At 41.2% G+C, this 18,654-nt stretch overlaps 2 protein-coding genes across 3 annotated transcripts; one reads left to right on the top strand and one right to left on the bottom strand.

Moving 5' to 3' along the window:
• Nucleotides 1-14,560: 14,560 nt before the first annotated feature.
• On the top strand, nucleotides 14,561-17,582 carry LOC117894251 (COMM domain-containing protein 4). Of its 2 annotated transcripts, none has more exons than XM_034801204.1 (4): nucleotides 14,561-14,579; nucleotides 16,317-16,457; nucleotides 16,547-16,778; nucleotides 16,842-17,582. In XM_034801204.1, exons 1-4 carry the CDS (start codon nucleotides 14,577-14,579, stop codon nucleotides 17,054-17,056), a joined length of 591 nt encoding a protein of 196 aa, XP_034657095.1. In that variant the 5' UTR covers nucleotides 14,561-14,576; the 3' UTR covers nucleotides 17,057-17,582. The 2 variants fall into 2 exon arrangements, with proteins under 2 accessions (XP_034657095.1, XP_034657096.1); XM_034801205.1 differs by lacking the exon at nucleotides 14,561-14,579 and adding an exon at nucleotides 15,052-15,143.
• Nucleotides 14,595-15,742, bottom strand: LOC117894253 (leucokinin). The gene has a single exon (XM_034801206.1). It carries the CDS (start codon nucleotides 15,242-15,244, stop codon nucleotides 14,711-14,713), a length of 534 nt encoding a protein of 177 aa, XP_034657097.1. The 5' UTR covers nucleotides 15,245-15,742; the 3' UTR covers nucleotides 14,595-14,710.
• Nucleotides 17,583-18,654: the final 1,072 nt, after the last annotated feature.

Below are 18,654 nucleotides of genomic sequence, written 5' to 3'. Positions count from 1 at the left end.
CGCGCGCTCTTCACGGACGATGACGGCGTCAGACAACGAAATTTTAATTTAGAAGATTTTCAACCGAATTTATGAAAATATTCTTGAGATTTCTGTGTGTCAGGAACTTATCGTAGTGGACGGACTTTCCGGCCTTTTCTGATTTATTCGCCGGCGCTTTTTATAGTCCCTGCCGTTCTGTTAGTAACTTATTTTTAGTTTTCACGAACAAACGAACGACATGGAGAAAAACAACAAACGCGGTCCCGTTCCGTTCCGTTTGAAGCTGAGAAAACGAATGAATGTTTTGTTGGTGCAACTTGCCGTCAAGACTTGTACGCCCATAGCACAGTGGGTTAAAATAAGGCGCGCAAAAACATCTCGCCACACGACTTAATACATTATTTATATATTTGTTTGTTACCATTTGAATGTCAAGAACAGGAGGAGATTATTACTTAAGTAGTAACTCGTCAAGCACAAGTTACAAGAGCATATTATTCGACAACTCATGGAATAAGACGCATATTTTGATTTTGTTTGAGTGACAAAATAGTAAATTCACCCACTGTACATTGCCAGAGCGTTCCAGAGAGAGATAGAGAGAGCCTCGCCGCGCTCTCTTGGCATTCACGTTCGTCGCTGATCGACGTGGCGCGCACATTTCTATTGCATTTTGTTGATATGTATACTCGTAGAGTTTTTTTATGCATTGGTATTGGTGATTCTGTTTAGCTTTGGATTAGATTAGTTTAGGCGCCACTACTCGCTCTCAAACTGACAAACGTTGCTCGCTGTCAGGCCCTTGAGACATGATCAGATCGCATTAGAACAGCCGCTCAATCCCAACCCATCCCACTTTTTGGACTTCGTTTCTTGTCACAGGTGTTGATCTTAATTTTAACCTTTATATTATTAACGTGGTTGAGGAGTCCAGATCAGATCTCCATCAACTGTCCAACTGACTAGCGTCTTGCATAAGAAACATGTCTTTTATCGAGTAATCGACGGGTCTTGATTTTTATTGCATATTTAATATACAATACCAACACATATCCGTTTCCGTGTTATGTTTAAGGTAAGCCCTCATGACAACCATTTGCAACACCCTTTAATGGGCCTTTTAAACTAAATTTCTTATGATCTTACTATTTTAAATCTATGCAGAGCAAATGGAATGCCTTTGGACCATTGTCAACCCACATGATATTTTTCGTACCCTCATCAAAACTAGCCGAGGCGACGGAAACCCCTGGAATCTGAATGCAACCCACTCTACACAAAAATGCAGACTGGTTTTGGAACTCGGTCCTCTTATCGCTGGGTTTTTGGACACCTTCTATGGCAAAGAAAGTGTATCTGAGTGTGTTTATCTTTGGTCTTGCTGCCTGTGTTAGTGTGTGTGTGTGTGTGTGTGCGTGGTGTGCGTGGTGTGCGTGCCCCGATAACATTCGCTCATGGCGGTCTTATTGTTGTTGAATGCTCCTCTCACAATGAATGATATCCACCCCAACCTCAAAGTGAGCTGCATGATTATGCACCTACATATGGATGTGAAGGGTTTTCACGCTTATTGTCTTTCGAGCGTTAAAAAGTCTCATTCTGCAGAGGTTCGTGTAGAGGTTCGCTTAAAGGGGGGTCTTCTGGATGGGTATGTACATATACACAAAGATACTTACATACATACATATGTACATATGCACATCAGTTGAGGAGGAAGAGCCGGCTGGCTAGGTGGAAGCCGGTTTCTCATAGATCTCATCCCTGCTTGAACAAAAAGTAGTTACTAGAGTGGTTCGCTGCACTGCGTCGGCTGGAGTCTCTGAAGAGTCAGAGAGCTCTCCATTCGCTCTCCCGTTTTCCTTCGCCTGTATTCCTCGAAATTTCCATTCCTGTCTTCACCATTATTCATGGTTGGCATCGTTCCTCCCCTTGCATCGCGTACTGCACTGCTCGATCTCTTCTCTTCTCTCTTTGGATGCACACTCGAATTTGCTGGCATTGCGTGGGCCTTGCTTTTGGGCCTCTGGCAAATCTAGTAGCTGCTTCTCCATGCACTCTCGTGCATACATATGGATGTTTGTATGCATACTTGTACCTTGTTTATTCCTGTAGCTATTTCCATATTTTCATATGTACATATGTATGTACATCTGTTTGAGGCAAATTGAGGCATAATTACATGTACATATACATATGTACGTATGCTTTCGAGCGGATTTGAGCGGATGTGCTTTGCTCGGTGGACAATTTACAAATTTAAATTTATGAATTGCAGTCTTGTCTCCGCCCTTTCACTCCGCCTTTTCACTATCTTGCCATAGCCATTCATACAAACACATACATACATATGTATGTACATACATACATGGAAGCATGTACATACATGTATACATACATATACATATGTATGTACATATGTACACATCTAATAGATAAAATGACCATTTACCTGAGTCGTGAAAAGGATGATGACATCGACAGGGAATATGTACATACATATATCTCAGTATCAGTCAGGAATTTATTGGCTAGCTGGCGCTTGGTTACACTACCCAGCACGATAGGGTCTGATGATATTTTTTTGCTGTGGCAAATTTGTATACCCGGTACTCGAAGAGTACATAGGGTATATTGTATTTGTGCGAATAACGGTTGTATGTAACGCACAGAAGGAAACGTTTCCGACCCCATAAAGTAAATATATTCCTGATCAGCATCAATAGACGAGTCGATAGAGCCATGTCTGTCTGTCCGTCCTGATGAGCGCCTAGTACTCAGAGACTATAAGAGCTAGAGCCACCAAATTTTGCATCCAGACTTCTGTATGCTCACACTGTTACAAGTGTATTTCAAAAATGAGCCACGCCCCCTTCCGCCTCCGCAAAAGGGCGAAAACCTCCCAAATCTACAATTTTGAAGATAGCAGAAAACTAAAAACGCCATTCCGTACGGAATGACCATATCTATCAGTTCACCAAATTGATCCGATTGGATCATTATTATAGCCACAATGAAGAAATTAATTTTCAGTGGCCAAACCCCGCAGCTTATAGCAGCACACTCTGCTTCGCGCAGTTTATGGCCTCTGCCCCTGACACGTCTCTGCCTATGCCTCTGCCTCTGCCGCGACTCTGCAGTGTGTGTCTCTAGGGGAGGGTGGCGAGCCAAAGGAGCGTGTTGGCGTGAGCAGTGTTGTTGATGTAGATGACAGATGAAGAAAAAATGTAAAATTTGACAAATAACCGCTAAGTTGCAGTTGTAGTACTGAGTGCCGGGTATAAAAGTTGTGACGCGTAAGAAGCGTCTCACATGTCCCTTCTCGTTTTTTCAAGAATTGTAAAAACTATTATGAACTATTAACTATTATTATTTAAGTAGTTATTGTTTGTAAGTCATTTTTTAGAGATAGCTCTTATTTTTTTCAGATAACTTATATATATTACATCTGGTTGTTTCTGTATTAAACCAAACAGTATGTCGTTTTAGCTTACCGTCTGGGAAATATTAGGCTTTGAAGTGCAAAAGTTATGAATTTTGTTCTGTATTTTTACGAAATTTTGCGACGTCGAATGAACAAATAAAGAACCCAGAATATCATCTTATTTCGACTTTTTCTTAAAATCATTAGTTTTGCATTTGAAAGCCTTTTAATTCCCAGAGGGTAAACTAAAACAACTAAGTTTTTTGGTCCAATTTTTAGCTGCACAAAATAGCTTTTCAGAATGGCAATGGTTCTTTTCAACCAAATCAAAGATACTTAAGCTATCAAATTGAACACGCTAGCAAAAACACCATTTTTTTTTAAATTATTAAAAAGAAGTTCTGCTTTGAAAAAAAGAACCATAATTCATTAAAAAATGTTAATGCCCAAAATCTATCTGAAAATTTTGTTCCTTGAGGAAACAAAATTGTTCGATTTTGTCGAGTAGAGTTATAGTCATAAAAGAGCTTTCAGACTAGTTTGAAAAAACCTCTTGGGAAAATCTAATTTTAGAAATGGGGCGCGCGACTTATACGATTTGTTCACCTTATCAATGCATACTGAGAATCCCCCCAGACAGTCGACAAGCGATTTTGCTGATAAACTGCGCAGCATAAACTATATTATAAATATAGAACTGGTTTATTTTTGGGAAGAGATCAGGAGCGTGTTGGCAATGCCGTAACTGACCTAGAGCACATGATCGTAGCGTGATCGCCGATTGAAAGCAGCGAAAAGAAAAACGACAGAAATTTCTGTTTGGCAAAGATTTCATATCAGCGTAGTTCTTCCGCAACGGAAACGGAAAAATCGCTAAAAGGTTTGACTATAAATAAACCTAGGGATAGATACCAGACATTAATAGTGAAGTTCCCATGCCAGTTTCTGGCAAGAGTGATTTTTTGAACAGTCTTAGTCGATCTGCGCACAGTTTTATTTTTGTTGCGTGTTATTCGCTTTGCTTCGGATCGTAACGTAACGGATCTGATCGCGTAATTTTCCATTGAAACTAAGTATTACGATCGGGCATCGGCGATTGGCGGTCATCTGTGATCAATGATCAGCATTAAAACAAACTTAATTATGCGATTCAGTATGTAATCGTACATACTCGTAGAAACCCATCGAGCAAACAGCAGGCCAGTGAGCTGATCACGTTTTCACATGCTGCTTCAGATAGTGGTCCCGGCAATAGTTCCATTGACATCGCCAGACGACGGCTGTATGGCCAGACCCAACGCACATCGACGCAATGTCTGATATCGCGTGTCTGCGCTGATAGCTGATAGTAGGCCCCTAATTGAGGACTCCCCAAAACCCTAAAAATAGTAAGACCTCTTCATTGTTTCCATGTTAATCGCCAAACCAATATACCAGTGACTGGCAGAGAATGGCACTTATCAACATCTGTTTGCCAGACCAACTTGAGTAGAGTAAGTCCAGTGTGTACTGTGGCTAATGTATTTGATTTTCATGTTTGGCTCGGGTGCTGGCGCCTTAATCAGGTATTTGCTATAATTTCTAAGGTAGTGATGATATAATTAGCTGTTTTTCTCTCACCTAATGAAATATATTTGCACACATTTGAACATTTTATTTATTTTTTTAAATCGTTTTTATGTAATTAAAAATTATTAAATATACATATGAACAGCCATAGAATAAAACAAAAACGAGTAGGGTCGTGTGAGACGCTTCATACGCGTCACAGCTTTTATACCCGGCACTCAATACTACATATGCAACTTAGCGGTTATTTGTCAAATTTTACATTTTTTCTTCATCTGTCAACACGCTCCTTTAGCTCGCCACCCTCCCCTAGAGACACACTTTGCAGAGTCAGGGCAGAGTCGCAGCAGAGGCAGCGGCAGAGACGTGTCAGGGGCAGAGGCCATAAACTGCGCGAAGCAGAGTGTGCTGCTATAAGCTGCGGGGTTTGGCCACTGAAAATTAATTTCTTCATTGTGGCTATAATAATGATCCAATCGGATCAATTAGGTGAACTGATAGATATGGTCATTCCCTACGGAATGGCGTTTTTAGTTTTCTTTTATCTTCAAAATTGTTTGGGATTTTTTAAATACACTGGTTTCAGTGTGAGCATACAGCAGTCTGGATGCAAAATTTGGTGGGTCTAGCTCTTATAGTCTCTGAGAACTAGCCGACAAACAAGACGGACGGACGGACAGGCAGACGGACAGACGGACGGACGGACAGACATGGCTCAATCGACTCGGCTATTGATGCTGATCAAGAATATATATACTTTATGGGGTCGGAAGCGATTCCCTCTGTGCGTTACATACAACCGTTATTCGCAAAAATACAATATACCCTATTTACTCTTCGAGTACCGGGTATAATAAAAAAAATGTTGGAAACGTTTCCGACCCCATAGAGTATATATATTCTTGATCAGCATCAATAGCCGAGTCTATGTCTGTCTGTCCGTCTGTCCGTCCTGATGAGCGCCTAGTACTCAGAGACTATAAGAGCTAGAGCCACCAAATGTTGCATCCATACTTCTGTATGCTCACACTGTTACAAGTGTATTTCAAAAATGAGCCACGCCCCCTTCCGCCTCCGCAAAAGGGCGAAAACCTCCCAAATCTAGCAGAAAACTAACGAGAAGGGACGTGTGAGACGCTTCTTACGCGTCACAACCTTTATACCCGGCACTCAGTACTACAACTGCAACTTAGCGGTTATTTGTCAAATTTTACATTTTTTCTTCATCTGTCATCTACATCAACAACACTGCTCACGCCAACACGCTCCTTTAGCTCGCCACCCTCCGCTAAAGACACACACTGCAGAGTCGCGGCAGAGACAGAGGCATAGGCAGAGTCGTGTCAGGGGGAGAGGCCATAAACAGCGTGAAGCAGAGTGTGAATGCTGCGGGACGGGGTGGGTTTGGCCACTGAAAATTAATTTCTTCATTGTGGCTATAATAATGATCCAATCGTATCCCAATTTGGTGATCTGATAGATATGGCCATTCCCTACGGAATGGCGTTTTTATACCCGGTACTCGAAGAGTAAATAGGGTATATTGTATTTGTGCGAATAACGGTTGTATGTAACGCACAGAAGGAAACGTTTCCGACCCCATAAAGTATATATATTCTTGATCAGCATCAATAGCCAATTGTTTGCCGAACGAACACCAGAAATAGAATGTACATTACATTTTTGAAGCCATTAGAAAATTAGGAAATATTTTTATACCCGGTACTCGAAGAGTAAATAGGGTATATTGTATTTGTGCACATAACGGTTGTATGTAACGCACAGAAGGAAACGTCTCCGACCCCATAAAGTATATATATTCTTGATCAGCATCAATAGCCGAGTCGATTGAGCCATGTCTGTCTGTCCGTCTGTCCGTCTGTCCGTCCGTCTTGTTGAGCGCCTGGATCTCAGAGACCATAAAAGCTAGAGCCACCAAATTTTGCATCCAGACTTCTGTATGCTCACACTGTTACAAGTGTATTTCAAAAATGAGCCACGCCCTCTTCCGCCCCCGCAAAAGGGCGAAAACCTCCCAAATCCCAAATTTTAAAGATAAAAGAAAACTAAAAACGCCATTCCGTAGGGAATGACCATATCTATCTGATCACCAAATTGGGATCCGATTGGATCATTATTATGGCCACAATGAAGAAATTAAGTTGCAGTGGCTAAACCCACCCTGTCCAGCAGCTTTTGTTGCTTTTACACATTCTCTCATTCACACTCTGCTTCGCGCAGTGGCAGAGGCCTCTTCCCCTGACACGTCTCTGACTCATCCTCTGCCACGACTCTGCCGCTGCCTCTGCCCTGACTCTACAGTGTGTGTCTCTAGGGGAGGGTGGCGAGCTAAAGGAGCGTGTTGGCGTGAGTAGTGTTGTTGATGTAGATGACAGATGAAGAGAAAATGTAAAATTTGACAAATAACCGCTAAGTTGCAGATGTAGTACTGAGTACCGGGTATAAGAGTTGTGACGCGGCTTAAGACGCGTCTCACAACGTTCCTCCTCGTTTGAGTATTGTTTTAGTCAGTTTGATATACTATTTTCTCGACTTCTCCCGAGTTTTTAAAGTAGACATTTTTTTAAAATCAAAATCAACATTTTTGCATTTCAAAGCTTAATATTTCCCAGACGGTAAGCTAAAACCACCAAGTAAAACCACATTATAGATGCATTTATCAGCTTTAACATGCGCTGCGCTTGTAACCGAACTGGTCGCGAACATGCAGGAAAGATAGGTGTTAGGCTAATAATCGAGGAAAATTAGAGCTAAACACAACTAAACGAGCTAAACAAGAAAAATTACCAAAATCAAAAACAACGAGAAGGGACGTGTGAGACGCTTCTTACGCGTCACAACTTTTATACCCGGCACTCAGTACTACATCTGTACATTAGCGGTTATTTGTCAAATTTTAAATTTTTTCTTCATCTGTCATCTACATCTACAACACTTCTCACACCAACACGCTCCTTTAGCTCGCCCCCCTTCCCTAGACCCACACACTGCAGACTCACGGCAGAGGCAGAGCCAGCGGCAGAGCCAGCGGCAGAGCCAGCGGCAGAGCCAGCGGCAGACGGCTAGTGTGCTGGTATAAGCTGCTGGACGGGGTGGGTTTGGCCACTGAAAATTTCTTCATTGTGGCTATAATAATGATCCAATTGGATCCCAATTCGGTGATCTGATAGATATGGTCATTCCCTACGGAATGGCGTTTTTAGTTTTCTGCTATCTTCAAAATTGTAGATTTGGGAGGTTTTCGCCACTTTGCGGAGGCGGAAGGGGGCGTGGCTCTTTTTTGAAATACACTTGTAACAGTGTGAGCACACAGAAGTATGGATGCAAAATTTGGTGGCTCTAGCTTTTATGGTCTCTGAGATCCAGGCGCTCAACAAGACGGACGGACAGACGGACGGACGGACAGACGGACAGACGGACGGACAGACAGACATGGCTCAATCGACTCGGCTATTGATGCTGATCAAGAATATATATACTTTATGGGGTCGGAGACGTTTCCTTCTGTGCGTTACATACATTCACTTTGTGCACAAATACAATATACCCTATTTACTCTTCGAGTACCGGGTATAAAAAAAAACGAGAAAGGACGTGTGAGTATGTGTATACCGGTGCTCAGTAGTATTTCTGTACCTTACATTTTACACACTTTTTATACCCGGTACTCGAAGAGTAAATAGGGTATATTGTATTTGTGCACATAACGGTTGTATGTAACGCACAGAAGGAAACGTTTCCGACCCCATAAAGTATATATATTCTTGATCAGCATCAATAGCCGAGTCTCTGTCTGTCTGTCTGTCTGTCCGTCTGTCCGTCTGTCTGTCCTGATGAGCGCCTAGTACTCAGAGACTATAAGAGCTAGAGCCACAAAATTTTGCATCCAGACTTCTGTATGCTCACACTGTTACAAGTGTATTTCAAAAATGAGCCACGCCCCCTTCCGCCTCCGCAAAAGGGCGAAAACCTCCCAAATCTACAATTTTGAAGATAGCAGAAAACTAAAAACGCCATTCCGTAGGGAATGACCATATCTATCAGATCACCGAATTGGGATCCAATTGGATCATTATTATAGCCACAATGAAGAAATTAATTTGCAGTAGCCAAACCCACCCCGTCCCGCAGCATTCACAATCTGCTTCGCGCTGTTTATGGCCTGGCCCCTGACACGTCACTGCCTCTGCCTCTGCCGCTGCCTCTGCCGCTGCCTCTGCCGCTTCCTCTGCCGCTGACTCTGCCGCGACTCTGCAGTGTGTGTCTATAGGGGAGGGTGGCGAGCTAAAGGAGCGTGTTGGCATGAGTAGTGTTGTTGATGTAGATGACAGATGAAGAAAAAATTTAAAATTGGACAAATAACCGCTAAAGTGCAGATGTAGTACTGAGTGCCGGGTATAAAAGTTGTGACGCGTAAGAAGCGTCTCACACGTCCCTTCTCGTTACATATGTATGTATGTCATCTAAGTACATCTATATCACTTCTCACGACAACACGCTCTATTAGCTCGCCCCCTTCCCTAGAGTTATACACTGCACGAAGAAGAGTGTGGGATGTGAGAATGTGCAAAAAATAAAAGATGCTAATGGACGGGGTGGGGTGGGGGTAGCCACTGCAAATGATTTTCTTCATTCTGGCTATAATAATAATCCAATCTAATCCCCATTCGGTGATATGAAAGACATGATCCTTCCCTAAGGAAAGGCATTTTTTAGTTTTGTGTATCTTCAAAATTGAAGGAAAAGCAGTTGTTCACTATGTGCGGGGGCGTGGCGGAATAAAAATTTTGAAATACACTTGTAACAGTGTGAGCATATGCAAAATTTGGTGCCTCTGACTTTAATAGTCTCTGAGATCCAGACGCTCAACAAGACGGACGGACAGAAAGACGGACAGACAGACATGGCCATATAGACTTGGCTATTGAAGCTGATCGAGAATATATATGCTTTATGGGGTCGGAAACGTTTCCTTCTCTGCGTTACAAACATCAAATTTTGTACACAAATACAATATACCCTATTTACTCTTCGAGTACCGGGTATAAAAAGTGCAACAGCAAAAATTCTTTAAAATTTTCAACAAGAAAATGTTGAAAATTTACCACCCTAACCTTTTTGTTATATTTGCAAACAAATAAGCATTCCATAAAGAAAAGATCAAAGATCGTATCTCTGCGATTTATAGGTCAATGGGTTTATCTCCGAAATGAAAAAAAATGTTACATACTCAATGAAATTCTGTAATTTTCATCGGACTTTTGACGTCAATGAAAATTTGATTTATAAAATTATCGTATAATTAATTAGATCGAGATATAAGGAGAAACGTAGACAAATATTAGCATTAGGATCTAAAAGAAAATGTATCAAATGAAGTACATAAATATGTGCATAAAATAACTACATATTTACATATGTAAATGTACGTAAATACATACAATGTACATATAAATGTATGTACATATGTATATATGTATGTACGTATTGTATTTACATATGTGCGCTTTGATTATAATCAAGTAATTACTTAAGACTTGTCTTTAAACCTTAAAGATATCATAAAGACTTAAAAACCAAAGCACAATATTTAGTTTAGTTTATTTTCGTTTCTTAATTTCCAGATACATACATATGTACATATGTATGTACATATCTGTATTTTAGCACCGTACGCATCGCCACCTGACGGCTTGGGCATGGGCGTAACATAATTTTCGGACTAGCGGATCTTGTTTTCCTTCTCCCCTCACCAATCAGTGCCTTCGTTTTCCAGCGCTGCTCTTTCCAGGCGTGTCGAATGGCACACGAACAGAAAAAATGTATTTTCAGGAACTTTTGAGGAACGAATGGGGGTATGATTAAGAGCGGAGGAGATTGTGTGCTGATCTCCAAGCTCCATTGTTGTTCTGCGTTCAGTCGCGCGACACACTAGCATATCAGTTGCCAATTATCTTCTCCATCTCCCTTCTACCCTCCCATTCGTGTTTTCTTCCTCTTCTCCAATGTTAAGTTCAATGACAGAATTTGGAACCCCCCTGTGCTTCCTGTCGTTGCTCATGAATCTTTGGGCAGGGTTTAATCAGCCTGCCTTTGTTATCAGTGCTAAAGTATGTATGATGGCCTACTTTTTTCAACATTTTATTTACTTTATGGAGGCAGATGGGAATCGAGAAATGTTAATTAATTACAAATTTCATTAAATGTTTGCGAGCCAAACCCAGATGGCCGAAAGGGGTCTTAGAAGTCTGGAAATACCATAGTTAATTTAAATACGTTGTAGGCACTGTTTCTAATGATGAGTACATACATACATACATACATATGTACATACATACATACATAGATGCGCCGAAGCACCGGCTCTCTGGATTCAAACAGTCTGATTGAACGGCTAATTGACTGCAGTTTCGCTCTGGGTTAAAAAATCACTCTGGGATGGCTTTTAATAGATTAAAAGGAGCTTACCACAGCCGTATTATTTTTAGAGTAATATTTTTTTAGTGCTTAGGTAACCAGCTTTTGGATTTGTTATTGAGTGGAACCCTCCAACCTAATCAGTGCGATAATCGATCCATGCGGGCTTTATAATCCCAGGAATTGCAATTTTTCTACGTTTCCAAACTCTAATCTGGAAACGAGGCTGGGGCTATGGCTGGGCCTGGACATCTCTAGGCGATGGCGCCGCTGCCAGCGTAGCCGTCTAAACAAATGTCGTTTACGTAGTGCATATTGTACAGTATACTATGTACGCATAAGTATTTGGATTATCAGTTAATTTAATGATTTCAAATTGAGATTTGTGGGCAGGCGATTAGCTAACATTTGTTTTCAGCGTGTCCAGCAACGGCCCAAAGGCAGACCATATGAGATAATTATAAGCAAATGCTGTCCTCCCAACCGTACGGATGCTGCTCTAGCTACTTTTTTCTTTATTTACATAGATCCAAGGTTTATGGGTTTTCTGTGCCCCATCCTCCGAACTTGAGATCCGCTTTGCTATGCAGTCTACTTAAATATCTGTTAAAAGGCTGTTGATAATGAACCCTTATTGGGGTGTCAGTGGGTAAAGAGAGGTGTGTCTGGTCGGTGCCGTTGCATGTTTTTCCTATTGGCTGATATGATCTGTAAATTGTATAGCATGATGGTACACATAATTTTATTGTAACGTATAATTTTATTGCTTAGTCATAATTTAGTTTAAAGTTTCAAAAATAAAAACAAGGTTGGACTTGTGAGACGCTTCTTACGCGTCACAACTTTTATACCCGGTACTCAGTAGTACATCTGTACCTTAGTGTTTTTATACCCGGTACTCGAAGAGTAAATAGGGTATATTGTATTTGTGCGAATAACGGTTGTATGTAACGCACAGAAGGAAACGTTTCCGACCCCATAAAGTATATATATTCTTGTTCAGCATCAATAGCCGAGTCGATTGAGCCATGTCTGTCTGTCCGTCCATCCGTCTGTCCGTCTGTCCGTCTTGTTTGTCGGCTAGTTCTCAGAGACTATAAAAGCAAGAGCCACCAAATTTTGCTCACACTGAAACCAGTGTATTTCAAAAATGAGCCCCGCCCCCTTCCGCCCCCGCAAACGGGCGAAAACCTCCCAAATCTACAATTTTGAAGATAACAAAAATCTAAAAACGCCATTCCGTAGGGAATGACCATATTTTTTAACAGACCAAATTGGGATCCGATTGAATCATTATTATAGCCACAATGAAGAAATTAATTTTCAGTGGCCAAACCCCGCAGCTTATAGCAGCACACTCTGCTTCGCGCAGTTTATGGCCTCTGCCCCTGACACGTCTCTGCCGCTGCCTCTGCCGCGACTCTGCCCTGACTCTGCAAAGTGTGTCTCTAGGGGAGGGTGGATAGCTAAAGGAGCGTGTTGGCGTGAGCAGTGTTGTTGATGTAGATGACAGATGAAGAAAAAATGTAAAATTTGACAAATAACCGCTAAGTTGCAGACGTAGTACGTAGTAAGAAGCGTCTCACACGTCCCTTCTCGTTTTTCAAATGTTTTTCAAATATTACATTTTTTCTACATATGTCACGAAGCAGAGTTTGGCTTGAGAGAATGTGAAAAAAATAAAAAAAAGCGGCTGGAAGGGTGGGGGCTAGCCAATAACAATTAATTTCGTCATTCTGTCTGTAATCTGTAATCTGATCCAATAATGATCTAAAAGATATGCTAATGTATATGTAAAATATGATAAAAACCGCTAAGGTACAGTTGTTGTACTGGGTACCGGGTATAAAAAGTTGTGACGCGTAAGAAGCGTCTCACACGTCCCTTCTCGTTTTTTTTTTGTTTTGCGCGCTTTTTTTCAAATTATTCAATGTTATCAGTTAACATGCCTCTGTTAATGGTTTACACACATTTAAAAATACACAAAATGAAAAAAAACAATTAAAAATCCACCCTGTGCGAACTGTAACTGTGCGAATGTCCAGTTACTTGGAGGATTGACGTGGCTGGTGTATTTTACCTTTAAAACCTTGGATTTTTTGTGACGTTTTTACCTGTTGTCGATACCTTAGTTTTTTTACACAAATGTCTCAGCGTGAAGCTCCCTTGTTTTCTTGTTAATAACTAAATATGAAATATTAATATTTAACTAGTGAAAATATATAGAAATAAAAGAAATAAAATCAATGAAAACACCATCCATAGTTGATTAGTTAGACGATAATGAAGATAAAGAATTATATTGTATATGAATAATGAATTATGAATGATAATGTCGAACCCGGATTCTAAACCCAATTATGTTGTAAAGATAGAAGAACTGCCCACAAAGCACTCCGAGTTTATAATATATACTTATGTTCCCTTATTGCCCAACGCTCTGTGCAATTTTCAGGAAAACAATAGAATTTCTTTTCCTCTTTTGTTCCGCGCGCTTTCACTAATTGTCAATGATATCAGTTAACATATGTACATGTGTCTCTGTTAATAATTTACATTCATTTACATACTGAAGACAATACTCCCGTGATTCGAATGAAAAATGGAAAAGAAAATTGGTAAAATATAAGGTTATAAGATATACAATCCAATAAAAATGAGTATTTATAATAAGCAAAATTGATTCTTCAATCGGATTAAATTATTGTTTCAGTGGTGAAAGTCTTTGCAAGCTAGTAATAGCAAATAGAACATCGAAATCGAGGAATCTGATTTAAGACAACGGTATATTTACGGTATATTTTGAAGATGCAATGGTATATTTTGGTATTTTTACGAGGCCCTGACAGTATATTTTATCGATAGTTTCGCGGTCATACTGGTCACACTGAATAAGATAATAAAAAAACACAAGCAAGATAAAATACATTTGTTCTGACCCCAGCAGGAGAGGATTTCCCAAACCCGAACAAGCGTGTGTCAACAATCTAACACCTAACACTAACAACTCTGAGTTTAAAATTCAGTAACTTTTTATAATATTCAACACAAAACTGAAGTATCTGGTCAATGCGGACTCATCTCTGCGACCAACCAATTTCAACGTAGCGATTAAATATCAAAAAAAAAAAAAAAGATAATAATAAATAGCTAATAAAATAACAAAATGGTGAGTGAATTTCCCAATGCTCGCTTGGCAATTTTCATGTTTATTTAGACATTTAGTGATATATAGAGGATTTCAATTGGCATTTCATACATTTTCGGAAAGACTCGGGGACAATCTCACTCCATCTCCGCTTAATAGTAGCTGCGATCTACTGCGGGTGCGGGTCCGGCGCCTACTCCCGCATCGGGCACAGCGAACAGTGGCTCTGGTGACCTCTTGCCACCCCACGAGTGGAATCGCTGCTTCTTGCCGAGGACCACGGAATTGCGCTTCTCGTCGCGCTGCAACTGGGACTTAATGCGGCAGCGCTCGATGACGGCATCCCGGATGATGGACGCGAACTCCACGTCGTTAAACTGAGCCATCAACAGCTTGAAGAAGGCCCAAATCTCGCCTCTCTGCGAGGTGGGCGGTGGGGCATAGTGGTGGAAGAGCCAGCCCCCCTCCGATAGGGAACTGTCCTCGCCGCTCACCGACCGGGCGTTGTAGGCGTCGCACACATCTTCGAAGCTGAGAATGGCCTGCAGGATGAACCTACGGTACTTGGACAGCTGAAGCTCGCAGGTATTCAGCTCCACGTCGGCGGAGGTAGAGTGCGTGGGCAAGGCGTACAGCTGCCTGAAAAGGGCCAGCATCAGGAACAGGAGTCGCCAGGTCTGCATCATTCAAAGAGCTGCGTGCGAGGGATGTGGGTGCTCGTAATCCTCTTGGCCAACTGCTCTGGAAAATAGCTCGTCGTTGGCTTATATAGTTGCGGATTTAAGCCCAACTGCTGGTCCGCCCACTGGCGGATGAATGAGTTGCTCCCGCTGACGACTTTGAAGTCCATAAAATAATTATAAAACGTTTGTCGTTTGCATTTTCTAAGCCGTTACACACGTCGCTAAATAAATACGAGTGCGTATTAATAAGCGTGGCATGCCCCGTCCTGTCCTCGTCCTGGCTGTGGGCCGACAGTTGCAACAAATGTCATAAATTTTCACGCTTCTAACTGCCGCTCGTTTGTTTCTTTCCGCTATGCCCGGGAATTTATTAATCCTGCCCAAAGATAAACGTGACGTGCACTTGAAACTCAAACTGAGAACGACTCCCCAAACGACTTGGCTTATATGTGGGTCGCGCCGAGCTTCTCTGTGCCGCTGTGATGACACCGCCCACCACCCCCCATACGAACTAACCCCTTTTTTCCTGCCACTCACTCAGTCGTACAAATGCTCGCTGATTAGCAGGCAAGCGTATGAAATTAATCATATGCAAATATAGCCACTTTTCCTTTACTCAAGTGGTTGATTCCATGTCCTTGCAAAGGGTATAGCACTTTTAAAAGAAAGACTACGAATGTTCAGTTTAAAGAGTTTATTTTTGCTTTGCTCATAAGGCTGAGATTACATTATTTTGTATGGTTATCTGGTTTGAAACATGTTCCGAAATTTCTTCATACTCAACTCAGTTTTAAAACCATTGCAAAATAGCATAACAAGTAAATATCCTAGGGTATTCCGAGCTATATTTATCGTTGTCAGACCTTACCCACTGTTTGGACCTCTCTGTAGTCTCTAATTTACTTAAAACGTGATGGGGATTACTTGGCTGTAGGCGTTGGGTTCGAGTAAGCATGCGTGGGCGGAAGGTCTTGAAGAGGAGGAAACGGAGTTAGCCTTAGAAAACTCAACTTATTTCCATATTCCCATAGAAGTTTTCCACCTAAATATGGTATAATTTATCTTCTCCTTAAAGAAATTCCGTTTCTGCGGCGAAGGGGATTGTCCCGATTGGGTATTGGCCGAAATCATATCAACCCTCTCCAATCTGAGTATAGAGAACTTGGAAAAATTAAGCGATCTGGTGGCTACAAGAATATGTGGTGGAACTTTTGAGGTGATTGTTGCGGTATTAGTTAGATATTATATATTGCACTTACAGACTCACTCTCGCTCTCGTTCTCACTCTCTCTTTCTCTCGTCTAGGAATCGGGTATCAAATTATTGACATCCACACTCACTAACGAGGGGAAGACGGCCGTAGCCTGCATTCACTTTATGCTGATAAATGCGGCCCGCTACAACTGCACGGAGAGCATATTTGGCGAGGAGATCCAACAGTTGGGCCTACCCAAGGAGCATGCTGCGGCCATGTGCCGTGTCCTGCAAAAACATTCGGGCTGCATCCGTCAGAAACTGATAGGCAAAGCATTTAGAAGTTGGTTACATTAAGTTCCTTGCAAATGCACCGTATTGAAGTTTTCTTCTCCACCTTTCCCAGTTAACGAGCTGCAAAGTGTAAGTAATGTAACGTCGTCTGTCGAAACGCCAGCGAATTGTGCCACCCTGGAACTGAAAATATCTCAAGAACTGGTGGAAGGCCTGCCCAAGGATACCACGCACATTGTTAACTTGGAACGCTCACAAATGATAGCTCTTCTGGAAGAGCTGAAGGTGTGCCGAGATATCATGGATAAATATGAAAATAAAAACTAAGCCTGAAGAGACTGCTACTTTTTTAATGGAATACCAACAAGGTACCCGCAGCTCTTCTTGCATTTCTGCAAACACATTGGCAGCGACCATTAAGGCACAGACAACGTTGTGTGTGTCCTTTTAGGAGACGGCCGGTCAGGTCAAAAATTGTATCTAAAATATTACGCTGCTGCCCAGGAAGTAGGGCAACGTGCAAAAGCCCGTTCCGGGCACCAAGTCTATCAATGTACAGTGGATTCTTTGCGTTCACAGCGCAGATGGTAATTAACGAAAAGTCTGTCAGATCGAGTAGAATATTGGCTCAATCTAACTTTTGAGGCTTTTCCATAGTGAATGTCCCGCCTGGAGTCAACTTAAACAACAGCAGAATCCTCTCGCAGTATTGGCAAGGGAAGGTGGTTTTTGCCAACGGCAGCCGACTCCTCCCTCGGTAGCACATACTCTTTAGTAACTTTGTAAAGAGAGAGATCTTTATCTTTCTTTCCTCTCCTGTACTCATCTATAATTTATATTTATTCCTATTCCATAAAGACCAGTTATTTCTTAATTGAAAATAAATATGTTCTGTAAACATATAACATATATTGTCTATGATCAAATATTAATATATTTATTTTATAGTTAGTGTTCAAATTCAAACTTTGAACCAAAAATTATTTTGATGGATTTCATCCAAATTGTACCAAAAATTATTTTGATGGATTTCAGGCTCGAGGACGGAGGGCAGCACAGACACACATGGCAGCAAGAAAAACACCAACGCCAACTCTTCATCTCTGCACTCTTCTTGCTCAGCGCTTACTTCGAAAGATTTATCAAATTCGAAGATGCGCCAGGGTTCGTCTATGCGCAGCAGTGCCCAGGACACTGCGGTCATTGCGGCAAGTTCCGCAGCAACAAAATACGACTCACTACGGCTTGCAACCTTACTCAAAAGCCATACGTATGCCTAAAGTGTGGCTTTTGCGCAGAGACTGCAAAAAAAAATGTCAGGACAACAAAAATGCCCGGAAGCATGTTTGGCAAACACTCGCCTAGTGCCTCTATGCAAGGACAATTTTAAAATAAAATCCGTGCTGATTATTTTCCCTCTCAATTTTATTGTTTGAAATCAAGTACGTACAATGCCATTTGCCTTGAAGATCTTAATATTTAAGATTCTTCCTAGTTACATTCCATTCCTCCAAGAACTTTGAAATTCTATATCGAAAATAAATACTTTTAATACTTTTTCCGAATTTTTAAGCGTTTTTAACTTTTAATCAATGAAAAACGTCGAAATTTTTCGAAAAAATTTTTCTCTGGAGAGAAATATTAAATTATCCGCCAACATGAACTTTCTGTGCTGTTAGGCGCGGCTCAGTTCTGTTCAAGTGGTTCCACAGAATATGAACTAAAATATGTATCGATAACTTTGGCAAGAACTAGTTCCAAAATAAACTGTAACGGCTTACAATATTTGAAAACAAAGCAATACTTTCATTCAGGTGAATCAATATTCGTGTTTCTTTTAAAAACATAGTTCAAACGGCTTAGGAGACTTTGTGCAGAAACTTTTGTTAAATGAACCTCCCCCCAGCTTAATTGAACATACCATA

This window comes from Drosophila subobscura, chromosome J (assembly GCF_008121235.1).
Source record: "Drosophila subobscura isolate 14011-0131.10 chromosome J, UCBerk_Dsub_1.0, whole genome shotgun sequence".
Taxonomy (NCBI): Eukaryota; Metazoa; Arthropoda; class Insecta; order Diptera; family Drosophilidae; genus Drosophila; species Drosophila subobscura.
Note: the sequence above shows the minus strand (reverse complement) of the source record. Positions and strands in the feature narration are given on the sequence as shown.

Bases quoted from the DNA above. Each gene is read 5' to 3' on its own strand.
- LOC117894253 (XM_034801206.1), bottom strand. From the start codon at position 15,244: ATGATGCAGACCTGGCGACTCCTGTTCCTGATGCTGGCCCTTTTCAGG.
- LOC117894251 (XM_034801204.1), top strand. The intron at 16,458-16,546 runs GTGATTGTTGCG...TCTCTCGTCTAG, and splicing joins TATGTGGTGGAACTTTTGAG to GAATCGGGTATCAAATTATT. The intron at 16,779-16,841 runs GTTGGTTACATT...CACCTTTCCCAG, and splicing joins GATAGGCAAAGCATTTAGAA to TTAACGAGCTGCAAAGTGTA.